Here is a 16,666-nt window from a genome sequence, read left to right as displayed (position 1 = left end):
GGGAAATTCAAAGCCATACCCTTTGTAGTAGGAAAGAGCTTCTATTCAGAAAGACATTATTAAAAAAGATTTGAAGAGAGCTCATACTAGAAAAGATCTTACTACAAAACAGCCTGAGCTTCTGCCTTAGAAAGTAGGACAAGAACTAACTAAACTCAAAGCAGGCAAGAAGGAAAAATCAATACCAGCAGCAGTGAAATGGAAAGCAGTGAAAAAAAAATGAAAGAATGAAATAAATAGGAGGTTCTTTGAAAAAGACTAGTAAAACATATAAACTTCTAGCTAGATTTACAGAGAAGAAAGAAAAACTCAGGAACAAGTGAGGGGACTAAATCATATTGACATGAACAAATGAGACAGATGGATTAGAATGAGCACAGCTCAGGAGAGGGGTGTATTGCCTTTTTTTTTGGTTTTGCTTCTGGGCCACACTATGCGGTGTTCAGAGGTTATTCCTGGCTTTGCACTCAGAAATTACTCCTGGCAGGCTCAAGGGACCATATGGGATGCCAGGGATCAAACCCGGGTCAGCCCCATGCAAGGCAAATCCCCTACCTGCTAAGCAATCACTCTGGCCCCAGGGAGGTACATTTCTAAAGGTGATTCAAGACAAAACTAGAAATTTGAACAACAGTACAGAAAGTCACACAGCCATTTAAAAATATTCCCACAAAGTCCCAGCTAATCTCACTAGTGAGTTCTACTAAATATTTAGAGAAGAAATAGTGTTCAGAAATTCTTCCTGCAAAAGGGAAGAAGGAAGAAAAATACTTTCCGAACCATTTTAATGCCCATAGTAACCTGTTACCTAAGTCAAGCAAAGATATTTCAGGAAAAGGATAGAACAATCCCTTGTAAATAAAATATCTACCACACAATTTAAGTAAAATGAATCTGACAACACAGAGAAAGGATTAAACACAACAGTCAAGTGGGACTTAGCTCAAGAATGCATGCAAGGTTGTTTTTACTAAAACAGCACACTATCAGACAGAACAAAGGATCACACAACACAAATATCTCAATAGCTACAGAACAAGCATTTGACAAAATTCAACTCCAGTTTGTTAGTCCCCTCTCCCCAAAGATTAGTAATAGAAAAAAACTTTCTCAAACTGGTTTAGGTTGTCTAGGAAACTCTCCATCTATTATTATTCTTTATTTATTTATTTATTTATTTATTTATTTATTTATTTGGTTTTTGGGCCACACCCGCCGGTGCTCAGTGGTTACTCCTGGCTGTCTGCTCAGAAATAGCTCCTGGCAGGCACGGGGGACCATATGGGACACCGGGATTTGAATCAACCATCTTAGGTTCTGGATCGGCTGCTTGCAAGGCAAACGCCACTGTGCTATCTCTCTGGGCCCCTATTATTATTCTTAATTGTGAAAGGCAGAATGTTTCTTCTCTCAAGGTCCAGGCACCATTCTTTTTACAAACTTTATTTAATTTGTGCTACATTGTCTAGCCAGACCAATCAAGCAAAAAAAAGAAATAAAAGTTTTATTTTTTTATTTCATCAGTATAAGATGATGGAACTATTTTGAAAAGTGCTACAGAACTTCCCAAAAAATCTAAAGTGTCAAGGAGGGTGTTTGCCTTGCAAACGGCCAACCAGGTTCAATCCTTAGCATCCCATATGGTCCCCAGAATACTCCCAAAAGTAACCCCTGAGCACTGCGGACACATAACCCCCCAAAATAAAAGAACCAAAAGCTGGAGGCAGCAAGCCCATTTTTGGTATCTGTCCAGAGAACATGAAAATATTAATACCCAACAACAACAACTAAAATTTCGGGCTGGAGTGATAGCACAGCAGTAAGGTGTTTGCCTTGCTTATGGCCAATCTGGGACGGACCCAGCTTCAATCCCCAGCATCCCATATAGTCCCCCAAGCCTACCAGGAGTAACTTCTGAGTACAGAGCCAGGAATAACCCCCAAACAAAAAAGTATCAATAGCCCAAAGAAGAAATTCTGTTATATGTCAAAAGTTGGAAGGAATCTGGGGAACTAAATAAAGTAAAAAAAAAAAAAAAAAATAAAGAAGGAAAGAATAAGTATTGGATGATTTTACAACATGAAAATACAAGTTCAAGGGCCCGGAGAGATAGCACAGCGGCATTTGCCTTGCAAGCAGCCGATCCAGGACCAAAGGTGGTTGGTTCGAATCCCGGTGTCCCATATGGTCCCCCGTGCCTGCCAGAAGCTATTTCTGAGCAGACAGCCAGGAGTAACCCCTGAGCACCTCCGTGTGTGGCCCAAAAACCAAAAAAAGAAAAAAAAAGAAAAAAATAAAAGAAAATATAAGTTCGATAAACAGACAAAATAAAAATGCTAATCAGTAAACACTGATCATGAAACTCAGGTTACATAAGCAGAAGGGAGGCTCCTTTTGCAAGCATGACTTTGTATTTATAAATCTTCAGGACTCCCCCAAAGAACTACTAGCCTTGATCAGCAAGTTGTTGGGTAAAAGTTCAAGATAGAACTTAATCAACTGCATATCTTCTTCTTCTTCTTCTTCTTTTTTTTTTTTTTGGTTTTTGGGCCACACCCGGCGGTGCTCAGGGGTTGCTCCTGGCTGGCTGCTCAGAAATAGCTCCTGGCAGGCTGGGGGACCATGTGGGACGCCGGGATTCGAACCAACCACTTTAGGTCCTGGATCGGCTGCTTGCAAGGCAAACACTGCTGTGCTATCTCTCCGGCCCCTCAACTGCATATCTTTGTATCAACACTGAATAACTAAAAAACAAGCAATCCAGAAATGAATTCCATTCATGATAGCGTTTAAAAAAGAAGATACAAGGGTTGAGAGATAGCACAGTGGTAGGGCATTTTGCCTTGCATGCTGCCAACCCAGGACATACCTGAGTTCAATTCCCAGCATCTCATATGGTCCCCCTGAGCCAGGAGCGATTTCTGAGTGTATAACCAGGAGTAAACCTGAGCACCATCGGGTGTGGCCCCCCCAAAAAACCCCAAAACCACCACCACCACCACCACCAACAACAACAACAACAAAACACAAAAAAATATGTAGGAGTAATTCAATAAAAGAATAAGGTTTCTGGGGCCGGGCGGTGGCGCTGGAGGTAAGGTGCCTGCCTTACCTGTGCTAGCCTTGGACGGACCGAGGTTCGATCCCCCAGTGTCCCATATGGTCCCCCAAGCCAGGAGCGACTTCTGAGCGCATAGCCAGGAGTAACCTCTGAGCGTCAACGGGTGTGGCCCAAAAACCAAAAAAAAAAAAAAAAGAATAAGGTTTCTTTTTCTTTCATCGCTAAATATTACAGCTAAAAATATTGCCAAGAAGAGCAAAAGAAAGGGGAACCAAATAGAAGGACCATCCATGCTGTTCATGGACTGGAAGACTCAATATTGCTGACAGGACAATTCTTCCTGAAAATATTGTTAAGCTCAACAAAATGCCTGTAAAAACCTCACTAGACTTTTTTTTTGTGTGTGTTTGTGTGGGTGGGTGAACTGGCAGAAATCAACAAACTGATGTTAAAATTACCACAGGCCCTTACAAGGTCTTTACAACGAGCAGAAAAGACTTAAAAAAATCTTCAGACAAGAAAACAATGCTGAGGGCTTATATTTCTTTTGCTACAATTTGGTAGGAACCTACAATTTCTACCTAGGAAAGACAGACAAACCCATAGGACAGTGGCACCAGAACTGACCCCGCCCATTTATGGCCAATTCATTTTGACCAATTTATTATGATCAATTATGATCATGGAAGTTCAACACAGGAAAGGGGAGTGCTATAGATGGTGTTGGGACAACTGTATATCTACTTGCAAAAAAATATCAATTTAGAATAATATTTCACATAAAACATAAAAGTTAACTCAAAGTGGATCACAGGCATAGATATGAGCTATCACTATCAGGTTTTTAATTTTTTTTGACCTTTTATTTTGGACCACACCCAGCGATGCTCAGGGTGTACTCTCTGACTCAGTGTGCAGAAATTACTTGTGATGGTGCTCAGGGATCAAGCCCAGGTCAGCAACATGCAAGGCAAGTGGCCTACTCTTTGTACTATCGCTCTGGCCTCACCAGGTTTAGAAGAACACTATGAGAAATTCTCATCCTTTGGTTAGACCAAGCTGTTCTAAGTTACAACATCAAAAGCATGATCATCCACAGAAGAAAAGAGGGTGAATTTTGCCTCTTTAAATGGAAAACCTTTATGTACTAAAAAAAAAAACAAAACAACCCACACCATTAAGAGGGGCTGGAGCAATAGCACATCGGGGAGGGCATTTGCCTTGCACATGACCAACTCAGGTTCGATCCTCAGCATCCCATATTGTCCTCTGAGCCTGTCAGGAGTGATTCATGAGTGTAGAGCCATGAGTAACCCCTGGGTGTGGCCCAAAGACCAAATACAAAACAAAAAACAAAAACAAACCAAAACAAAAAATACCATTAAGCAAAGGTGACCCACAGAGGGGGAATTCATTTGTAATTCTAGTGAGTACTTGTATCTAGAATATAAGAATAACAAAATGATAAAATTCACTGTATAACCGAGGTAGTCTCCTCTGAAGTCTCTACAGAAGAGAAATGAAAACATGGTCTCCCTCAGAGCAGCTTCCAAGTATTCAGAATCGAATACCTGTCAACTGGTGGCCAGATAAAGCACTGGGCAGGATCTGAAACATGAAGCTGTGAGGTAAATAGAGGCCTTTGAAATAGTTCCTATTTGTATCTTAATTATTTTTCCGTTGGTCTTGTTTTCCCATTGCCTTTCATCTGGTTTTTCCCCTACCCTGGTTGGGGGGCAGGGAGAGGCTTTGTTTGTTTGGATCTCAATAAAAAGGAGGCAGGAGAGCTTAGCAGAGAACTGCCATCTAGGCTTGTGGTTCCTCAAGGTGGAGCAACTAGCTTGTGGGTGAACAGCGTGCAGTTTCTTGCTTGCTAAAATCTCCATATCTGTGTGAATTAGTTATTGCGGGAATTACTACTGGACCAGTCACTCCTATCCTCCCCAAATAGTGGGTATGGGATTTCTCTTCCCCCATTGGGGACTATGGAATGTTCAACCTGAATAACTACATGAAGCGACACCGGAGAACTACTTACTACCAGAGGATGTCTCTTAGACACATGATGCCAAGTGAGAGAGGCCAGTGGCAAGATTGTATAATGACATTTATGTGGAACGTTTGGGAAGATCAGTCTACAAAGACAGTAAGTTTGAGACCCAAGCAATAATATAGTCTTGCACAAAGGTCAAAGTGGGTCTGATCCCTGGTGTCTTCTATGATTTGCACCAAGAGTAATTCCTTAATTCAGAGTTAGGAGTCAGCCCTGAGCACCATTGGGTGTTATTCAAAAGGGGTGCTAAGGGGACACCCTTAGCAATGGTGGAGGGAAGGTCACAAGAATGGTTGGATTGGTGTTGGAACACTGGATGCCTGAAACAACTGTAGTATGAGCAACTTTGTAAACCACAGTGTTTAAATAAAGTAAAATAAAAACAAACCCAGTAGATTAGAAGTTTCCTAGTGGCACTGTAAAGACTTTTGAAGGAAGGCAATGAAATCACCCTTAAGGTAGATGGTGATTCTAAAGTGCACACTGGAGGGACCGGAGTGGTAGCACAGTGATAGGGCATTTGCCTTGCATGCAGCTGACCCAGGATGGACAGGGTTCGATCCCTGGCATCCCATATGGTTCTCGGAGCCAGGATGAACATGGGTTCGATCCCTGGCATTCCATATGGTTCCCAGAGCCAGGGGCACTTTCTGAGGGCAGAGCTAGGAGTAATCCCTGAGTGCTGCCGGGTGTGGGCCCTCCCCAAATAAAAAAATAAATAAAGTGCACAGTCAGGCCGAGTCCCTCTAGCTCCTGAGATGGGCTCCCCCATCCCTCCTGGTGACACCCACCTCTCTCTGGGAGTATTACAAGGGCACAGGCATAATAAACTCTATCTATTCTACATCTGCCTGAATTCTAGGGTTTGGGAAATCTGTGCTGTGTGGGCAGGGAGCACTTTCTGAGGGGGCTGCACCTTCTCCACCAGGAAGCAAGAGGCGAGGGAGTGAGGTGGGACACAGGACAGAGGCTGGGGAGGGGGTCTTCCCTTCTCTGATCAGTGAGAGGTTGCATGAATCTCAGACTCAGCTTTGTCAATGGCAAAGGTACCTCTAAGGAGAAGCTGGCTCAGTGGGAAGAAAGAGTCCAGGAGACAATGAGAATTCCTCACACTCATCACACTCTCCCAGCAGGTGGGGTCCCCAGTTCCTGTCTCTGCAGGAGCCCAGGCCTGGGGCAGATGCCTGTGGAGCTCAGGAGATATTGCTCAAAAAATGAATGGCTCTAGAAAGTTGCGTTTAGAGCCCCATATTTCACTGTATAATTGTTGCCACTGCGTCACTGTCATATCCTCCTTTTTCTATCCTTCTATTATTTTTTTTTGGTCCAGTAACACAGGCACAATTAATTTTAATAATAAAAAAAGCTTCACTTAATGTTCAGAGCCCACTGAGGTGGGGAGGGAACTGGCATAAAACTGCAGCAATTATGTGGTGAAATATGGTGGAAGCCACCTCCTTGCCATATCCTCTACTCCTGTCACTGTCCTCTGTCCCCAGAGAGGAGACACTTCTGCCTGCATGCATTCGACAAGTCCTGTGTCTTCTGCAAGCTTGACGGACGGCCAGACTTGGGGCAAGCCCAGAAAATTCCTTAATGACTCCTGCTCCTTCTGGCAGGGATCTGGAAAGGAACTAATTTGAGCAGAGCTCACTCAACCTGAAATGGGATGAGCATAATTTCATTATTTCGTCTGCCTGGGTGGCGGCCATGGGGTGACTGTAGATGGTTTGGCTGCTTTCCTCTCGGAATGGCGATTCTTCACCCCTGAACTCTCAAACAACTCTGCCTGCCCAGCCTGAGCCAGGCTGTATGATCCCAGCCTAATCACAGCCAGTTTCCATGTCAGTGAGCCCCAAACTAGTGGAAAGAGTCCTCCTAGCATCCTGAGACAGTGCACGGGGGTCACCCAACCCTACTCCAGGATGGGGCTGTCTGCACTTCTCCTGAGGAGAGGACTCGGTGGCTTTGCAGTCGAGTGGCCCCACTGCAGATGCTGGCCAATGATGGGCACAGATGTGTGGGTGCTGGGGGGCCCAGAGGACAGCATGAGGACTCAGATAGTGTGGACTGTCCCCTCATGCCCAGGTTCTGCCCCTGTGGACTGTCACCATGCTCCAGTACCTAGACTCAGCTTCCGGTGTGTGTGTGTGTGTGTGTAGTCTCAGGGTTTCAGACCTGATTCATTTGGGTCATTCTCCTCACCAAGTCTTCCCCATGGCAGAGAGAAAGAGAGAGGGAGAGAGGTCCTGCACACCAGGCCCCATGCCAGCCTGAGAGACACGACTCACCCCAGAAATAGTGAACAGATTCAATTCACCCCCCTCATGGCCCTGCCCCAGGTGAGGTCTGGTAACAATCGGCAGCTACACAGACACAACCTGAAACCAAAGTTCCCTCGGGCCACCATGGAACACGGAACTGGCCCTGCCCACCTCGACACAATGGGAGACCCAGTTTTGGGGGGCTGGAACTCTAGATTTCTTTATTGGGAAGTCACTGACCAGACACAGAGGAGCCATGCACTGGGATCAGGCTGCCATGGAATCTCTTGGGGGCATGGGGAGAAAAGGGCCTGGCAGTAAGCAGCAGTGCTGCTGGACTGTCGGGCAGCCCTGCCTCATTCCTTTCTGTATCCCAAGTCCAGGCTAGGACAGTGCTGTAGCCTCCAGGGGAAGGACCATGAAGCTCAAGTTCTGGGTAGTGCCAGGTGCTAGGAGTGCTAAAGACAAGTGGGGAGTCTTCGAACCCTGATCACATGGTCTTGCTCTCACAGCCATGGAGAGTCCTAGCCACCAGCTCATGGGCCATGCTCCTGGCCCTATTTTTATTATTTTTCTTTTCATTTTTTTGTTTGGTTTTTGGTCCAGACCTGACAGCACTCAGGGGTTACTCCTGACTGTGCTCAGAAATCGTGCCTGGAAGACTTGGGGGACCAAATGGGATGCTGGGGATCGAATCCCGGTCTGTCCCGGTTGGCCACATGCAAGGCAAATGCTCTACCGATGTGCTATCGCTCCAGTTCCTGGACCTATTTTTAGCCTATCTCTGTTCCCTTCAACCCATCTCTGCTGAGGGAATGTGCTTCTGCCATCCTGCCCACTCTCCTTATTCATTTCCCCGCCCCTAGGAACCTGGAGCACAATTCTGGGACTGTTTTCTATTAATATCAATTTCTAGATTACAGTGATATGCTGTCTGTTTCCTAATTTAATTAAGTGATTCCTATGACTAGTTCCTACATGCTCATTATTTTCCACTTAGCATATTTAAATGCATCGTAGGAGAGCAGGGCCTTGGCTCGAGACCCCCAGGACACTTTTTGCAGGTGGGGTGTGGGTGTGCAAAGTGTGTCCCCTCCTGTGGGATGGTGAAGGCCCAGGAAATTAGGGCCACACCAGAAAAGTGGTTGTCGGGCCCTGAGACTCAGGCTGCTACTCAGAATGACTAGTTGCAGGGAAGACAGAGCCCAGGGAAACAACCTAGAGGTTCATATCAGGACCTCTTAAGGGAGAAGGATAGGGGCCTGGAGAGATAGCAGAGGCCCAGAGAGATAGCACAGCGGCGTTTGCCTTGCAAGCAGCCGATTCAGGACTTAAGGTGGTTGGTTCGAATCCCCGTGTCCCATATGGTCCCCCGTGCCTGCCAGGAGCTATTTCTGAGCAGACAGCCAGGAGTAACCTCTGAACACCGCCAGGTGTGGCCCAAAAACCAAAAAAAAAAAAAAAGAAGGGTAATGAGGGACCCCCGAAAGCAGATTCCAGATAAGGACTATGGGGAGACAGCCCCAAAAAGCAGTGTATTCTGGCATAGCCCCCCTTTCTGTACTCACTGGCTTAATGTCAAGGGGTCCCATGTCTGCCCCTACCATGCTCATGGATCAACATCCACTGGAAGCCAATGCCACACCATAGCAGCATTAAACACAGTGAGAGTTCAGAGTCTGTGAGCTTGGCCACTGAACCCCAGGTTCTGGATACCCCCAGCCTTTACACCTTGTGTCCACCCTGTACTCTGAGACCCCTGCTTTACTCCCCTCCAAGCACAGCCATGGGGCTCAGTGCCCTGGTGGGGTTGCTGAGGAAAAAATGGTTGTGACTACAGAAAGGCCCTGGTGTGAGGAGGGGTGCTTTAAACCCTTTGCAGGGGTTTGGAGAGGGTTTGAACACAAGGCAGGTGCATTGTTTAGAAATAGTGGTCCCAGAGTCCCAACACTGCTGATTTTGCGATGAGACGTTGCCAGCTACTTAACAGGATGGATCACTGCAATTACATGTCACTTCTGATATTCACAGTCACAACAAGGAGGTGTCAGCCTAGCAAGGGCTGTGGGATTCGCACAAGGAGGCTAGAGGCTCAGGGAACAGACACAGGAGGAGAGGATAAAGTCCACCTGCCCTTGGAATGGAAGCCCTACTTAGGAGTGGTGAGGCAGGAAAGAGCCAGGCACTGGCTCAGGGCTTAGAACAGCTCCCACTTCCCTTCTGCCAGCTCTAAGGGGTTTCAGCAGTTGCTCCTGTCAGTCTGGAAAGAGGGAGGGAGGGAGGGAGGGAGGGAGGGAGGGAGGGAGGGAGGAAGGAAGGAAGGAAGGAAGGAAGGAAGGAAGGAAGGAAGGAAGGAAGGAAGGAAGGAAAAGGGAAGGAAGGGAGAAAAGGGAAAGAGGTAGGAAAGAAGGAAGGGAGAAAAGGAAAGAAGAGTGGAAGAGAGGGAGGAAGGAAGAAATGAGGGGAGAGAGGAAGGAGGAAGGAAGAAAGGGAAGGAGGGAGAAAGAAGGAAGGAAGGAAAGAAGGAGGTTGGTTTATTGTGTATAAGCAGAACCTTCATCATAAGATCGGTCCCATTTTTCAACCCGTCAGTGACTAAAAGGATCAATCCACCATTCACTTTGGCTTCACGGGTCACTAACAGCTCATGCAGGCCCATTAAACCTAAATGCATCCCACTTAGACTGGGAGTGTGGCCTGGCATCCACCCAGTAGGTGGAAGGACCGCAGCCACTGTCTCCAGACAACAATGACAAATGGAGAGAAGGGCCCCTCCTAGGAAGCCCTCAGCACCGCATGCAAATTCCTGTCCCCTAAGAAGAAAAGTGCCCAGATCCTCTTTCTGCTAGAGCTACTGATTTGCCTGGTTAGTAGCAATGACAGGGAGGGAAGACAACACCAGAAATTCCAACAGGCAGCCCGAGCATGGGCACACTCATGAAAGGAAAGGACAAGGGACTGTTTCTTTGAGCAGAAATGCGTGAGGAGGGGGAGCTTTACACACTTGTAGAGACAGATGGTCACCGCACATACTTGCTCCATCCTGGAGAACAGAGATGCAGACTGGGTGGGGGTGGGAACAGCCTAATATGCTTGGGAACTGACACTCTTAGAGAATTGACTCATGTTAGAAATTTCTGCTGGGGCAGGAGCGATAGTACAGCAGGTAGGGCATTTGCCTTGCACATTTCCAACCTTTCATCACCAGCACCTTACTGGGTGCCAGGAGTGACCCTTGTGTGCAGAGCCAGGAGTAAGACCCAGCACCAAGAATAGCCCCAAACAAATAGCAAAAACCAAATACAAAAAAACAAAAAACAAAAAATATTTGTGGTTGAATTGATATGGTAACTGGTTTCAAAACCAGACAGGAGGGGAGCGGATATGGGTGTGGATAGAGTCAGCCTGCCCAGATGGGGGTGTTGTGAGGTTCACTGTATCACCCTAATCTACTAGAATGTGTTCAAATTCCCCATAATAAGTTTCTAAAACTGGGTAGAATGTCCAGACTGGCAGAGCACAGAGCTTTCTTGCCACTTTCTTTTTTGTTGGTTTGTTTTTGTTTCTTTTTGGTCAAACCCAGCGGCGCTCAGAGGTTACCTACCTCTACACTCAGAAATAGCTCCTGGTAGGGCCAGGGGACCATATGGGATGCGAGGAATCGAACCGGGGTCCGTCTGGGATTAGCCATGTGCAAGGCAAATGCCCTACTGCTGTGCTATCACTCTGGCGTCCATGCTCAGTGTTACTCCTGGCTCTGTGCTCAGGGATTACTGCCAGCAGTGTTCAAAGACCAGGTGCCCCAACACTTGGAGCTATCCCTCTGACCCCAAAGATCATGAGAAACCATCACTAATCCTATTGTAAGCCAAAAATAGAAATAATAAAATTTAAAAATATTACTTGGGACAAACACAGTCACCATGTCTGCTCCTGGCCATCTCCTTAGACTCACTCTGTTCTTGAAAAAGATGTAAATAAAGCTGTGAGAAATTATGGGTATACCAACCAAGCAGCTGAAAGCTGGCAATCTCAGGAGGAGAGCGTGGGCTGAGTTTCCACCCTGCTAAAAGTCACACCTGCTGTCACCATCACTGACAATCACCACTTTGCCAATGGCTCTGCTTCACCATTTTCTGCTTTCTACAGAGACATCAATTTGACCCAAACTCTAGGTATGCTGGTGTTTGGGTTGCTATCACCAGGGCTTTTTTGGAGTTAGTGCAGTCACTTGCCTCTGCCTTCTCATACTTCCGAAAGCTCTGGAGGCCTAAAATACACCCCACAGTATCAGCAATCGTGCTTGGAATTCCTGAACCACCAGGCTGCATTCACAGCCACGTGATAACTCCAATATTTTATACTGTCATCCTAAGAGGAACACATCAATTTAGACGCCAATGTGTATCTGAAGCTACCTAATGTTCAGAAACAAATAAAGTAACAGAATGATCTACTAGGAACAAGAGCTTACTAAACATTCTGACAATGACTTAATAACCTCATTAGAGATACAATAATTTTCACAATTTTTTGTTGTACTCTTTATTTATTTATTTATTTCGGTTTTTTGGGCCACACCCGGCGGTGCTCAGGAGTCACTCCTGGCTATCTGCTCAGAAATAGCTCCTGGCAGGCACGGGGGACCATATGGGACACCGGGATTCGAACCAACCACCTTTGGTCCTGGATCGGCTGCTTGCAAGGCAAACGCTGCTATGCTATCTCTCCGGGCCCTGTACTCTTTATTTTTTGCTTTCCTCCCATCTTTCTTTTTCTTCTCTAATTATTTCACTTCTGTTTACCTGGAAACAAATGTATTATGATCAACTATGTCAATTATGTGATACATGCTCTTTAAAGAAATTAAATTTAATTTGAAAATATGTCTTGGGACCAGAAAGATAATAAAGCAGGTAAGGGATTTGCCTTGCACATACTCGACCTGGTCCAATCCCCAGAACTTGTCTATGGCCCAGAGCCCACCCAGGAATGATTTTTGAGTGAGAACTGGTGGGTATGATTCAAAAATGAAAAATAAGACATACGAAAAATCCTTGCAAAGATAGCATCTCCAGGCTGGAGCAATAGTACAGCAGGTAGGGCACTCGGTCTGTATGTGACCAATCTGAGTTTGATGCCCAGCTTCCAAACACTGCTAGGAAGGAATAATTCCTGAGCGCAGAGCCAAGAGTAAGCCCTGAGCATTGTTTGGTCTGGCCCCAAACAAAACAAAAGGATGGTACCCCTCCATCCTTTTGATTCATCGACTACATGAGCCAGGCAAGGCTTGTGGTCTGGTCCCTGAGAAGCACAAGTTCAAACATCATCAACATCTCCAAAGACACTGGATCCCTTGAGAAGTTTCCAAGGCAGTGACAGTCAGACTCTCTTGTGTGGAATTTCTGCTGGAGACTCGCTCCTTGTGGCCTCCACAGGCATCCACAGGGGAAAAAAAACTTGTCCAGGGCCCTGGGACCCACCCACCCATGCAGCTGGATACATACACTTTGTAAGTACTGGTTTCCAACAGATAAATGTAATCAAGGTTTATATGCTCAGAGAAGCCAACAGGATGGGATTGTTTCACTTGAAAGATCAGAAGAAAATTGTAACTAATGTTGTGGAAAATTACTTTGATATTGCTTTCTTGGTACCGAATCACAATTAGGCTGCTGTGAGAAGTACAGGGAAAGAATAAATGAATAGTAACAAATCAACACAAGCAGTCCGTGTCACAGGCACTTTGCTCGGGGACAGTAACGGAAGCATTACTTAAAGTTTCGTGGTGCCGTTGGCTGGGATTTACCCAAACTCTTGAGGTGGCCCTGCCAGACACACACGTGGTGAGGGTGGGCGGGCCAGGTTCCTCCCACAGATAGAGAGCTCAGGCCAAGAGAGCCCACAGTGTCTGCATCCCACTTGCCTTACCAATCCCTGCTCTATGCTTTTCTGCTGGCTCCCACCCCAGTCCCTATCCTGCGCATCCCTTATTACAAGGGACCACACATGATGCACTGGACAATACTGAGCAGCTCCAGGGCTGGAGGTCCTGCCACAGACAATAGGAAGGACAGAAGTAGTAACTCAGCGCAGTCCATAATGTCCCTGGGCGGCCTTCTGTCATGGACCTCAAAGACGCATTCCATAGATCCCAGGCATGGGATATGAGACCCTCAGCCCCAGTGTGCACCCCAACTACATCCGCACCATCTGGGGAGCCCTCAGAGGTAGTTTCCTGGTCCGCGACATGTGCAGGTGGTGAGAGTCCAGGTGGGATCCCAGCTATATGTTTCTCCCAATGAGCCAGTGAGCAGAAAAGCCCTGGAGCCTTGTTGCATCCCAGCCCTCTATGGAGTCTTCACTGGGAGATTGGGACAAAAGTCTCCAGGGAACAGGTGTCTCAAAGAAATGCAGCAGGGGAGCCGGAGAGATAGCACAGTGGTAGGACATTTGCCTTGCATGCAGCCAACCTGGGAGGGACCTGGTTCGATTCCCGGCATCCCATATAGTTCCCCAAACTGCCAAGGCTGATTCCTGAATGCAGAGCCAGGAGTAACCCCTGAGCATGGCCAGGTATGGTCCAGAAACCAATCAATCAATTAATCAATCAAGTTAACAAAAAAGACACACAACAGAGCTATATAGATGTCATTCACCCAAGTCGGGTTCCAGCACCCTCTTTTTACTGCTTGCTTCTGCGTGGAAAACACACACTGTGGGCACTCAAGCTTGGCCTAGCCTGCCTGTGCTGTCCTGTGGGGTCCTGTGGGGTCTATGAGGGTCCAGTGTCACAGACCTGGCGGGATTTTCAGGAGGCAGCTGATGCCCCTGCAAATGCCGGCTTCGTCCTGTGCCTGCGCTTCTCAGAGCTGGAGGCAGTCAGGCCCACTGTGAGGTCTGGCCTAGGTGTGAGTCAGCCGGTGACTCACCATGTCTCCAGCTGCCTCCGGCTGTGCCACAAGCCAACTCACGGAGCCCCAGCCCTGGCTTCCTCCTGCACAGTCCACTCAGAATGGAGGGGAGCAGGGCTGGGGCTTCAGGGTGCAGGTAAGGACGGTGCAGTGCTCTGTTGCTCTCTCCCTGCTACCCCTTCCCACCACTCTGACCAGGAACCTAGACGCTTGGGACACCCCAGCATTATTGCACACACTCAAGCAGGAAAGGAGCTTTCCCTGCCTCAGAACAAAGTAGAGGCCCAGTGCCTATAGCCCATCCCTGCACCCCAGCTCAGGGGCCCAGCTCCCTCTTCCTATCCTGCCCACAACAGACCTCTGCAGGGGCTAGTGGATCCTCCCAGTGGAACCATGAGGGAAGGGAACAATGAAGGAAGAGACCTGAGGTGTCACCAAAGTGGACAGAAAAACAGTCCCTGGGAACATATGCTGTTGACCTCAGATGTCTGAGACATGGCGAAGGGGCCACAGGAGGGGCAGAATTCCCCTCAGACCCGAATCTCACCAAAAGGGGCTCAGACAGGAAGTGTGACCATTGATCCTGAGAGCAGTGGCCTGACAGAGGTCAGAGGCCAGATTCTTACACAGGCAGGGTGGGGCTCACCTGACAGCTGCTGGGGTGCCAGTTCCGTGGGCTTCTGCAGGCTGAGGAAGAGCAGGAGGCCTGCGGCCCCGAAGAGCAAGATGGAGGAGAACATGCAGGCCAGCCGCATGGTTTCGGCTTGCGGGCTCCGCCCGGGCTGGCTCCGAGGGAGGCACGTACTTTCCTCATCCTCCACGTCGGGCATCCATCAGGCCAGATTCTAAGGGGCAGAGGGTAGAGAGATGATAAGTATTGAGATGTAGGGAAGTGGACAGGGGGAGCACAGCCCAACAGATCCCAGATTCTGCCTGCCAGATGCAAGCATGTGCACCCCAGAGCACATGTGGGTCCTGATGGGTACTCAGAGTTGAGCCTCAAGATGTAGAGCCAGTGGCAGCCGACTCTAGCAACTGATTTCCTGGTCCCTCACACACAGGTGTACTCTCTGGAGCAGGAGTGAAGGTATAGTGGGATCCAGTTGCAGGTTTCTGGAGATGAGCCCAAGACCTTGCTCCATCTCTGTCCTCTAGGAGGCTAGGAATGGGTCCTCATAAAACAGGTGTTTTGAGAAGGACCTCAGGGCTTAGTTGATGTCAGAGGGAGTCATAACCGCCTCTAGCCAATGTTGCCCTCCCATGAATGGCAGGGCTTGTGGGCTGCTGGATGAGGTGATAGGTGGCCTGAGCTCTGGACAGACCACCCTGGTCCCAGCTTGTGAGGAAAGGCATGCGGCCCCATATGTGTCTGCTAGCTGCCATCTCAGTGTCCATTGAGGTGTGGGGCCCTAGATGGAGCCCGGTTGTAGATCCAGGACCTGCCCATGTAACTACCTTGCCCATGTGACTGCCGTGTCTTGTCCAAATCCCAGACTCCAGCCAATAACCCCAGCTTGGCCAAGTGGAAGTCACTGATGGGTACGCAATGTTACTTGTCCAGAGCAAGGATTCATGTTCCCATGGTGGGGGCTGAGGAGAGCCCCCACAGGAAGCACACTTTGCTCTCCCCTTTGAAGGGTCCATATGTCCTGTTACTCTCACCAGAAACTGACCAGGACCCAGGGGGAACACCTTTTTCTATCCAACAAGTACCATGGGGAGCCCCTGGTCTATGCATGAGGCAGCATCAAAAGGAGAAGCTCCCAGGAGCCTCTGCAGGCAGAGCTGGTTGTCTGGGGCCTGCTGTGTAGACTTTTCCCACTTTTGAAGAGTCTCTGGGGACCTGGGGGGGGGGGGGTTGTCCTTCCACTCCAGCCTGTGAGGCAGGAAGGAGGTAACAAGAGACATCCCACCCCCTTCCTGCTCAGACAGTCCCCAGGACCAGACAGGGGAATCCGCAGAGCTCTGGGGCTAAGCAACGTTAAATTACAGGTTTGGGTTTCTCTTCTCTGCAGTCTCTGTAATTATTTTTTCACTCAGTTAACTTTAATTAACCTGCCCCAGGCCTCCAGGCACGGGGAATGTGCCTGCACGCCAGGCTCTCGGGCTGTGTGGAGCAGGTGGTTCCCACGGCTGCCCAGCTTTTGTGTTTAGTACTGAGCTGGGCTCCGTTCTGGCCCTGGCACTGGCAAGGCTTCAGACTGGCCCTCCATACTGCAAGGGCCCCATCCTTAGAAAAGAATAGTCGTGTCCTGCAGTGGGTGACAGGGGCCATCATACGGCCCCAGAGCTCAAGGCCTAAAGTCTCAACTCCTCAATGCCTCTGCAGCCTAAGCTGGGCTGGCCTCATCTGGCCAGATAGAGCAGGCAGGTC

At 48.1% G+C, this 16,666-nt stretch overlaps 1 protein-coding gene across 1 annotated transcript in view; it reads right to left on the bottom strand.

Annotated features, from left to right (window-relative positions):
• CHST8 (carbohydrate sulfotransferase 8) overlaps positions 1-15,086 on the bottom strand; it is a gene marked incomplete at its 5' end in the record, with an annotated part of 51,452 nt that extends 36,366 nt beyond the window's left edge. Inside the window, one exon of the mRNA XM_049787448.1 lies at positions 14,939-15,086. Coding sequence (XP_049643405.1) covers positions 14,939-15,086 — 148 coding nt within the window. The remainder of the gene's footprint in view (positions 1-14,938) is intronic.
• Between the last annotated feature and the right edge of the window lie 1,580 nt (positions 15,087-16,666).

This window comes from Suncus etruscus, chromosome 14 (genome assembly GCF_024139225.1).
Source record: "Suncus etruscus isolate mSunEtr1 chromosome 14, mSunEtr1.pri.cur, whole genome shotgun sequence".
Classification (NCBI taxonomy): domain Eukaryota; kingdom Metazoa; phylum Chordata; class Mammalia; order Eulipotyphla; family Soricidae; genus Suncus; species Suncus etruscus.
This window is presented reverse-complemented; position numbering and strand designations above follow the sequence as displayed.